This window comes from Centropristis striata, chromosome 15 (assembly GCF_030273125.1).
Source record: "Centropristis striata isolate RG_2023a ecotype Rhode Island chromosome 15, C.striata_1.0, whole genome shotgun sequence".
Lineage (NCBI taxonomy): Eukaryota > Metazoa > Chordata > Actinopteri > Perciformes > Serranidae > Centropristis > Centropristis striata.
This window is the reverse complement of record NC_081531.1, coordinates 33,232,315-33,242,885: the sequence shown is the minus strand read 5'-3', so window position 1 is coordinate 33,242,885 and position 10,571 is coordinate 33,232,315. Positions and strand designations below refer to the sequence as shown.

At 38.5% G+C, this 10,571-nt stretch overlaps 1 protein-coding gene across 1 annotated transcript; it reads left to right on the top strand.

The window, feature by feature from the left end:
• Positions 1-1,784: 1,784 nt before the first annotated feature.
• hinfp (histone H4 transcription factor) lies at positions 1,785-9,541 on the top strand. Its single transcript, XM_059351855.1, has 9 exons — positions 1,785-2,268; positions 3,073-3,299; positions 3,849-3,960; positions 4,092-4,244; positions 4,354-4,431; positions 5,399-5,519; positions 6,291-6,429; positions 7,481-7,605; positions 8,565-9,541. The coding sequence occupies exons 1-9, from the start codon at positions 2,112-2,114 to the stop codon at positions 8,911-8,913; spliced, it is 1,461 nt and encodes a 486-aa protein (XP_059207838.1). The 5' UTR covers positions 1,785-2,111; the 3' UTR covers positions 8,914-9,541.
• The last annotated feature ends 1,030 nt before the right edge of the window (positions 9,542-10,571 follow it).

Here is a 10,571-nt window from a genome sequence, read left to right as displayed (position 1 = left end):
CATGGCAAAAATTTTTATAATCTATTGTCATCCTGAATTTCCACTAGGTGGCGCTATAATAAAGGAAAGTGCATTTTGGCTAATAACTCCCAGATATTTTATCACACATTCAAAAACCTTATATCCACGTGTTCACTGAGTTGTGCTGAATCTCGTGATATAGGCCACGCCCATTTCCGCCCAGAGTTTTTTAGCTATTATCAACACAAAACACGAAGTGTTGCATATCTCCACATTGGTGTGTCTGAATGACGTGAAACTCAAGATCCTACTTCCCCATGAGCCCCTGAGGCTCTGTGCAAAATTTTGGCCGATGACCACTAGGAGGCGCTCTTTAAATTGAAGTATTTTATATCTCCAAATCGGTTGGTCGGATTAACACCAAACTTGGTATACTTATTGTCAATGCCCTCCTGAGGATAACCCTTGAAGATTTTATTGATCGGCCCCTAGATGGAGCTCTGGTGGCAGTCTAATTTAATATTTGGCACTGTGCCCAGACCATAAGACTTATGGCAATGAAATTCATAGGGGTGGTATAGACTGGCCCCTGTAACCTACACACCAAAAATGACCAGCAGGTGGCGCTGTTATCAACACAAAACCGTTTTTGAAGATTTCGTTCAAAACAGGAAGTGTTGCATATCTCCACATTGGTGCGTCTGAATGACATGAAACTCAGGTAACTACTTCCCCATGAGCCCCTGAGGTTCTCTGCAAAATTTTGGGTGATGACCACTAGATGGCGATCTTTAAATTGAAGTATTTTATATCTCTACATCGGTTGGTCGGATTAACACAAAACTTGGTACAATTATTGTCAATGCCCTCCTGAGGATAACCCTTTAAGGTTTTATTGATCGGCACTGTGGTGGCAGTCTAATTTCATATTTGGTACCGTGGCCACACTATAACACTTAAGCCAATGAAATTCATAGGGGTGGTATAGACTGGCCCCTGTAACGCACACACCCCGACGGCAGCATGCCCTGACACGCGTGTACTGCGAGGGCCCGTTCAGTACTGCTTGCAGTCCTAGTTTATTATTATCACCTGATCACAGATATATTGGTATAGGTGTATAAGTAGGCAGACAAATAAGAAAAGTCTGGGTAGCAATGGATAACATGTAATCTGTAATGTAATAATTTAATCAAAAATAAGTATCGTTACTTATTTTTGATTAAATTATTACATTACAGATGAGCCCAGATTTAGAAGAGTGAATTTAGATTTAAAAAGTGCTATGAGAGAAATTTGCCAAACACTTACTGCTAAATACAGGAAACAATCCAAAGTTATATTAAAGATAATTTCTTTAAAAATACAGATAACATACAGACCATATGTGTTAAATATATATTTGTAGAATAAGTTAAGTTTTTATTTTAATAAAATAATAAATATTAATATGACGTTTTAACATATTTTGTTTACATTTAATTTAAAATGTGGCTGTTAAACACAAGAACGTTGCCTTCATTTTACATTCTTTGTATTTCTATATAGAAATAATTGTAATTTAACAGTCAAAACCATTAAGCAATTGAATAGTACTTTTTAAAAAAAATCTCTGAAAATGTCCAATTTTATTAGTTTACCGATTTCAACTTTCCTTTTAATATTTGTAATAAAATAAAATTTAGTTTTTACGGCTTTAGCCCCTACTGTAGAAAACACACAAGAAAATCACAGTAAAATATGATTATTTTATTTATAAGTTTTAGAGGCGGAACTATCGACACTCACTTGTTTCTGTGGGGGGGCAATAAACGGGACACACGGCGCTTGTTTCTTGTAGCTGGCTCCAAACATCTGTTGTTTACATCATGTCAGTGTTTTCAAACGGCAAGTTATTGTGTTGAAGCTCATACTCGAGTAAGACTTTAACGCTTTTTATGTATTTTCGCTAGTTTAAGTTATTCGGGAAGATGTTTCTAAACATTTAGTAGAGCTTTTTAACGATAAGAGACTCCGATTAACCGTTACAGTTACCGTTAATAACCGGTGTTAGCTGGCAACCGGTGGATGCCTGGTGATGATTGACGTTTGATAGCTTCAGTTTTGTGGGTAAAACGCTACATTTAGCCACTCTCTGACTCGGAGAAAAGATGCCTCCTAATAAACGGATTCACAAGAAAACCCTGAAACTGGAGTGTGAATGGAGTTCGTGCCAGGAGTCGTTCAGTCGGATGGATAACTTCTGCAAGCATGCGGAGGCTCACCTCAGTGCTGTGAACATGGCGGAGGAGGAGGAATCAGAAGAAGGTGAGGAGGTTTTTAGTATTATGACTCAGACGAAGTGTAGTTGTAGCAAGTTTATGTGGAGTGGAAGGATACTGCCACTATAGCTAAATAGTATACGTCTAAATGTGCTGTGATGCAGCCCCCTGAACCCCTGAAATCAGTTTCAGGTGTTTTATTGTTGCTCTTTTTATATTTTACTCACTGTGGCCTTGTATTTCAATGCCATGTGCAGGTCACTTGCCTGTGTGGATCAGCACAATCATTGCTAGAAGTAGGAACAACTCAAAAATATTATTTTATTATAACATGCATCATAAAAATAAGAAAAAAAATGCAAATGGAATTTCTCTGACAAATTATTTTATATATACAACACTTTTCCAAGTGCCCACAAGTGTCACGAATGTTGGGCGGAAAAATTAGGTCTCCACATATACGCTATACATATTGAACTATTTACAACCTCTCCTGTCCTCTCCTCTCTGCTCTGTATAAAGAGGTTTTCAGTGAATATTTTTCATGTGACCATTCGTCTCTGCAGAATCAATCATGGCTTCACAGTGATTTTGACACAAAATATCACAGTTTTTAAGCTTTGTTTTAGTTACTTTTTCAACAGAAACTATGGTAACCTATGATCTGTTCAAGGACTACCGAAAAGTTCAAATTTCAATGGAAACGCCTGTTTTTACCTTTTTTCTACAATAAACTGTATTTCTTTGGCTGTCAGGCTGTTCAGAGGGATAGCAGATGCTAAACAATAACTATTGATGCCTGGTTTAAAAAATGGTTTACTAATGCAAACTCTTTACTTTTCGTGCCAAGGGGAGAGAAACTGTTTTTGGAGAGACTGTGGTTTCTGCTCTGTGGAGGGCCCTGAAGAGATACGAAGACATCTGTTCTTCCACTGTTACCACACAAAGCTGAAGCAGTTGGGTCAGCAGGTGCTCAATGCCCAGCCAGAAATTGGCACCTGCTCCATCGGTCACGCTAACTGCAACATCATCCCTGAAATCCCAGACAATTTTATCTGCCTCTGGGAGGAGTGTGAGGTAATCTTGACAGGTGCTGCTGCTGCTGCTGCTACTTTTTTTTTTTACTTAGAAGTTTAGAGTATTTATCTAGCTGCTTTATCTAGTACACCCTTTCAAAGAGCAAGGGTGTACTTGCATTATAATCCTATTATATTAACAATTAGCGGCATAAATTGATCTTAATGTTACAATAATATTGTTTATCACAATTTCTGGGACAATATATCATCTAACACAAAATGCTTATCATGACAGGTCTACTGATAATCCGTGTGCGTCAGCTAATGCAAGTCCACAATGTATTGAAAGCAAATGCACCTCTTTGCAACAATCTTCATCTGTGACTCACACAGTACAGCAAATAACTGTGATTTGTCAACCTCACTTACCTTAATAAATCTGCTTAATATAGTAGTTTGGGAATTTAAGTGCGAATGATATGAGACACAGTTGACATAAATGACATAAATGGGAGGAGTAATTCCTTTCAAGTGTCTGTGAAGTAGAATTTAACCATTTTCTTCTCAATCTCTTAATATTTGTGGCTATGTTTTTCTTTTGTTAAAGCAACCACCCTATGAAAACCCAGAGTGGTTCTATCGCCATGTGGAGATGCATAGCCTGAGCATAGATATACCAACAGGAGACTGTGAATTCCCAATTCGCTGTGGATGGAAAGGTACTTAATTTAACGTGATTTATCTCAAGCAATTCAATGTAGCTAAAGTTTACAAAATTAGTTTATGGTCAAACAAGGTTAAAAGGTTGAGTATTGGTATATTTTCCAAGTCTGCTCCTGTAATTCTGCAGATTGCGAAGCCACCGCTAAAGGGCGTCCTAAGCTCCGGGAGCACCTGCGCAGCCACACCCAGGAGAAGGTGGTGGCGTGTCCAGGCTGTGGTGGGATGTACGCTAACAACACCAAGCTGTTTGACCACATCATACGGCAGACCGCCATGGAAGGTAAAAACATGTCAGAATTCATTCAGGAACCTGAACAACAATGTTTGCAACATGTTAAAATTTCACCATCTAGTTATTCTTACTTTGTGTGTTTGCATGTGTGCTGCAGGTCAGAGGTTCCAGTGTTCTCACTGTTCCAAACGCTTTGCAACAGAAAGACTCCTGAGAGACCACATGAGGACCCACGGTCAGTATTAACAGTTGTTATGCTCATGTGGTGGGGAGGTGTAAATATACACATGCTCTTTTTGCTAACTAGATAGACTTTTACCTGCCATTTAGGCCCCGTTTACACGAGGACGCTCGCGGGTGAAAACGACAAAATATTTTATCAGAAGTGCCTTTCGTTTAGACGGTGACGGCGTTTTGGGGGCTTAAAGACGCAAAAATCTGAAACCACCCTCCAAAGTGGAAAAGTTAAATCCACTCCGCCGTAGCGTGTCGTCTACACTGACAAGACACAAAACTCTGATCTGATCTGCTCACGTCACGTATGTGTTTACGTCACATACATGCTCCAGTACAGGAAAATAAACAAATGTGGGATTATTTCCATGCGTCGGACCTTCAAGCTGCTCTGGCAGCTCTAATAAACTTACAGGAGTCTTTCCATCAAATGTACAGGATATGTACAGATAGTATTAGTGAACAGAGAAGGATCTGTAAAAACCTCCATCACATTTTGGATGCAGCAGTTTTTCGGAGGTGAGCCAGACGGCTGTGAACGAGACCTGGGAGATCTAGTGGATGGAGGAGAACTTTGTGGAAGGAGTAGCTGATGAAAATGTGTGGCGTGAAAACTTCTGCATGCCCAAAGATGCTCTTATGGCTTTAAGTGAGTCCGCCTGGCTGCATACAATCGAATTTCACACACTTTTGCGTCACCGTATGCAGCAGATTTCCTCCCGAAAATGCTCGTCTAAACGAGGAATAAAAAGTGAAGACGCGACGCCACTTTTGCGTCTTCTGTTGAGACCGTCCTCGTGTGAACTGGGCCTTAGACACCAATTTCATTTCTGACTGTTGCAAACTGACCATGTGATGCACTTTGGTTACCAAGTGAGTGAGGGGAAACCTTTTGACAACAAACAACTCTGCAGTATGATCAGATCATTGCATCTCATCACTGGTTTGTATTTTTCTTGTTGGTACAGTGAGCCACTACAAATGCCCGCTGTGTGACATGACGTGTCCATCGCCCTCGTCACTGCGCAGCCATGTCAAGTTCCGCCACAGTAACGAGAGGCCGTACAGCTGTGAATACTGCGAATACAGGCATGTATCATTTGAATCTGCAGCAATAAGAAGCAACATAAAGCTGTTAATAAATACACACACATACACTACTGGTCAAAAGTTTTAGAACACACCAACTTTTCCAGAATTTAATTGAAAATTATGCAGTTTAATGTCTCAGTGTACTCTGAAATGAATGCACATTTGCAACATTTAAAATTCTTTATTGAGCATGATAGTGTTTTGAAAGTAAAAAAAAGATTCAAAATCACATTTTATGTTGGACTAAAGGACTAAAAAAAGACACAAAATGACCAAAAAAAGACACAAAATGACTAAAAAAGACACCAAAAGACACAAAATGACTAAAAAAAAGACACAAAATGACCAAAAAAAGACACAAAATTACAAAAAAAAAAGACACAAAATGACTTACAAAGACATGAAAAGAATTCAAAAATGGACAAAATAGCCCAAGACTCCATAGAGTTAAGTTGTTAACCCATTTCTTGTTCCCTGAAAAAGGCCTACCGTACTTGTATAATTCTGAAATGTACATTATTTTTCAGTTTTGGTTAAGCTTACCTTTTTTATTTACCTCTGGCAGTTCACCACTTACCCACTTTCAAGCTGTTCATTTGACTTGAACTGCTTGAATTTCAATGAAAAATTGGGGTGTTCTAAAACTTTTGACCGGTAGTGTGTGTGTGTATATATATATATATATATATATATATATATATATATATATATATATATATATATATATATATATATATAATTCTCCCACACTTGATTTTGTATTTGCAGTTGTAAGAATCTGGTAGACTTGCGCAAACACCTGGATACCCACAGCAGTGAGCCGGCGTTTCACTGCGATGCTCCTGGCTGTGGCTTCACCTCTCGGGCGCTTGTCACCATGAAGATTCACCACAAAAAAGAGCACGAGGTAAGAGGGGGAGTCTTTTTAAATATTTGTAAATTTGCACTCTGATAGAGAGTTTTAATGTCATTCATTGTTCTCTTATGTTTCTTCTCTTTTTTTTCTCTTTCAAATGAAAATGTTTCTTCTTTTAATAACAGCTGGTATACAACTTCATACTCTTTTATAGCCTTTTTGTGCAAAATAGATGAAATGCAACAAAAAGGGCAATCGGAGAGCGCAGACCTTTGCCAAGGTTATGCCTTTAACAAGAGTTGGAAGACATATTTAGATCCCTTACTTAAGTAAAAGTACTAATACCATAATGGGAAATAACTCCACTACAAGTAAAAGTCCTGCATTCACAACTTACTAAAGTAAAAGTACAAATGTATCAGCATCAAAATATACTTAAAGTAAAAGTAATCATTATGCAGAATGGACCCACTCAGATTGTTTTATAAATTCCACATATGTTTTTGTATTATTATTATGATTGATACATTTATGTAATTAGTGGTTTACTTTTCTCAATGAAGGGCTACTTAATATACTGTTATGAGGTTTAATAAAAAAAAAAATCAAATCACTTTAATTTACCATGTTTTTATGTTAAATCTTGACCTGAAAAGTAACTAAAGCTGGCAGCTAAATGTAGTGGTGTAAAAAGTAAAAAATTTGACTCAAAATTGTACTTGAGTACAGTACTTAATGTACCTAAATGTACTTAGTTACATTCCACTACTTCCGATAAGAAAACTGTGCATCTGCCATGTGATACAGATCTAGTCAAAAATGTAATGTGTTCTTCTTGCCTGTGCTTCACCCTTCCACCAAGTTTCATTAAAACTAGAGCAGTAGTTTTTCTGTATTTCTGCTGGGATACAGACAAAAAAAAAACCAAAACATAACCTCCTTAGAAGAAGTAATTTAAATGTAAAATTAGAAACATAAAATGGGCTATATTTGGACTCTTGGGTTTTTCATATGGAATACTTTTTTTTTTTTCATCCTATTTTCATTTTATGTCAAAGATCAACTTATACAAAGCATTCTTATGTTTAATTTCTTTAATCAGGGGAATTTTGCAGCCCGCTACAAGTGCCATGTGTGTGATCAGTGCTTCACCCGCGGCAACAATCTAACTGTTCATCTGCACAAAAAGCACCAATTCAAATGGCCCTCTGGACACCCCAGGTTCAGGTAAGCCTCACACCGACCTGTCCGTCAACCCAGAAATGCTGAATTTGAGATGTGTGAGTCGTTGCAGCTAGGCCTGGGCCGATAATCAATAAATCAATTAATCGTGCGATAAATTAAATGAACTCAATCATTTTGCCGGCCTCGATATATCGCCATGCGCATGCGTGTTTGTTTTCCTCGTCTGTTGCCTCCAAGCAGGCTGGATGACAAGAGGGTTCACTCTGTGCTGGATCTCTTTTGTTCCATAGCAGAATGAGCGGAGTGAACCCTCCTGTCAGTCATCCAGTCTCTTTGTCTCTGTGGGGAAGGCTGGGCCGCTAGCATTGGCTACACACAGAGTGCAGCAGGTGAGCCTCGTGCGGAGCAACGCGAGGAAAAAAGATGATTGCAAAGCCAAATGCCACAGCCCCGGTGTGGGAATATGTCGGTTTCAAACCGAATGAGAAAGGTGAGCCCATCAACACACGGACGAGCCTGTATGCCGAATTTGTTCAAAAGTGGTGGCAACAAAAAAAGCCACCACAACAAACTTGCATGCCCATCTAAAGCAGAACCACCCGACCCAGTTTTCCCAGCTGGGGAAAAAAACTGCACCTGGAGATGCAGAGCCTTCGTCCCGACAGTCAACACTGGTCGACAAAGTAAATATAAACGCTGTGCGCTCACAGAAAGTGGAGTTTGCTACATCGCAAAATAAATGCTGCCCTTTAAAAAAAAAATGTTTGTTTTATTTATTTAGGATATTTAAACGTTCTTAAAATTACAATTACAATGGTAAAAAACACTGAGAAATAAAAGTGTATTGTATATGAAAGGGTGTGCATTATTATGATATATTATCATGTTGACAATAATATCGTTTATCGGCAATAATTTGTGGGACAATATATCGTCCAGCAAAATTTGTTATCGTCCCAGGCCTAGTTGCAGCACTGACGGCCTCTTCATCCCTCCGTCAGGTACAAGGAGCACGAGGACGGCTTCTTGAGGCTGCAGCTGATCCGCTACGAGAGCGTGGAGCTGACGGAGCAGCTAATGAGGGAGAGACAGAACGGGCAGGCGGAGGAGGACGAGGACAGCGGCCACGCTGGGGAAGGATCTCCGGGGGCGGCTCCCTCAGAGCTGCAGGTAGAACTGAGAGGGGTGCTGCTGGAGGAGCAGGGGCCAGAGGAGGCGACAGCCGCCGCTGAAGAAGGCGCTCCGGAACACGACATGCTGTACGTCCTCACTGGAGGTTTGTCTCAACCAGGGGACGACTCCGTCATGCAGCAGCTCCAGGACCAGCAGCGAGGGATGCAGGTGGTTTGACTGCCACAGTGACTCACACTACAAGAAACATGTCTGAGAAATCTTGTGCATTTTCTGAGCCTTTCACTGAGACATTTTAATTTATTTCTAGGTTTGTTTCTAGCCAAAATCTAAGGCTCAGTAATTATGATGACGACTGTAAGCCTATGTTAGGTAATGCACCATTTTTTTTGCTATTGTTGAGCTCATGGGCAACCTGTTTTCCAGTATTTTTATTTTTATTATTATTTATCATTTATGGTTTCTTCTAATTTAAACATCTTTAGACAGTTGGATACTAACCATGCTGCACTGTAGGTGTGGATTGTCATTCTCTTTTCCTAAAATTCATAAATTAATCAGCCACACCTTATGAATTATGAAGGATACGAATTACAAGAAGACCATGTTAAAACCTCATTGCCTCATTGTTTTTGACACTTTATCAGCAACTTGAATAAACCTCTGACAAAATGTTTGCAAAAATCACATTTGAAATACTTTTTTTTTTGTCTTATTCATACATTTAATATACTTTTTCTTTAATGGAGCACTAAATTTCCTTTTTAATTATTTTTAAAATGTCATTAAAAGAGGAAAATGCATCGTTTTAATTAAATTCATATAATTTACCAGTCAATGGTTACCACTCAGTGTCCGTCATCTCTGCCTCTATTATGGCGCCTCCTGCTGATCAAACTGCTCCAATGCAGCTTTATTTTATGATTAAATCTGCTTCCACTCGACTGCATTTTATTGATCTAAACTGTATTGACTTAGCACAGAGTAGACAAACAGATATTAGGTGGCTCTAAAGTGAAATGTTGTCGCTCTAGTATTATTGACTCGAGTGGAGGTAGATTATATGAAGGCACATTTTCTCTTCCGTTACATTAAATCATATTCTAAACCCAAATGTGTGACCATACAATATATATTTTTAATTCTGCTGCTCAAATGTTCATACATACAATATCGGTGCTTTAATTGCAAATATTGGGATAAATATATACATATATATATATATATATTTGAAACAGTTTTTTTCTGAAAAATACAGTTTATCGTAGAAAGGAAATGAAAAATGGTTTCCATTAGAAAAAGTAACCAAATAGAAGCTTAAAATTGTGATATTTCTGTCAAAATTACTTCATTCTATAGGGAAAAATAACTAGATCCTGTAAAAAAAACATAAAATTCTGCTCCTCAGCGACACTGTGAAGCCATGATTGATTCTGCTGAAAAGAACGATCATGTGACAAATATTCACTGAAAAACTGTTTACACAGAGCAGAGTGGAGAGGACAGGAGAGGTTGCAATTATAGGTTGTAAAAATACAAATAGTTCAATATGTATATCATGTGAAGACTCAATCATGGGCACTTTCAATTAAAAAAATAACCAGAGAAATTCAACTTTTGAAATACCTTTTTTATGATTTATGTCATAACTGTGTTATTCTGCACAAAAGACATTTTTGCCTTGTTCACAGCAACTAACAATGTGATCCCCTCATCTGCTTTTTGCTTCGATCCTATAAAAAGCTCTGGTGTTGATGAGGTGTTTTAATTCACGACAAACATTTGCTAAAGCAGTGTGTCTCTGTCGCAGCATGACAAACACGTAGTGGCATTAGCGGTGTGTAGAAGATTAAGCAGCACAGAGCTTAGTTTAAGTG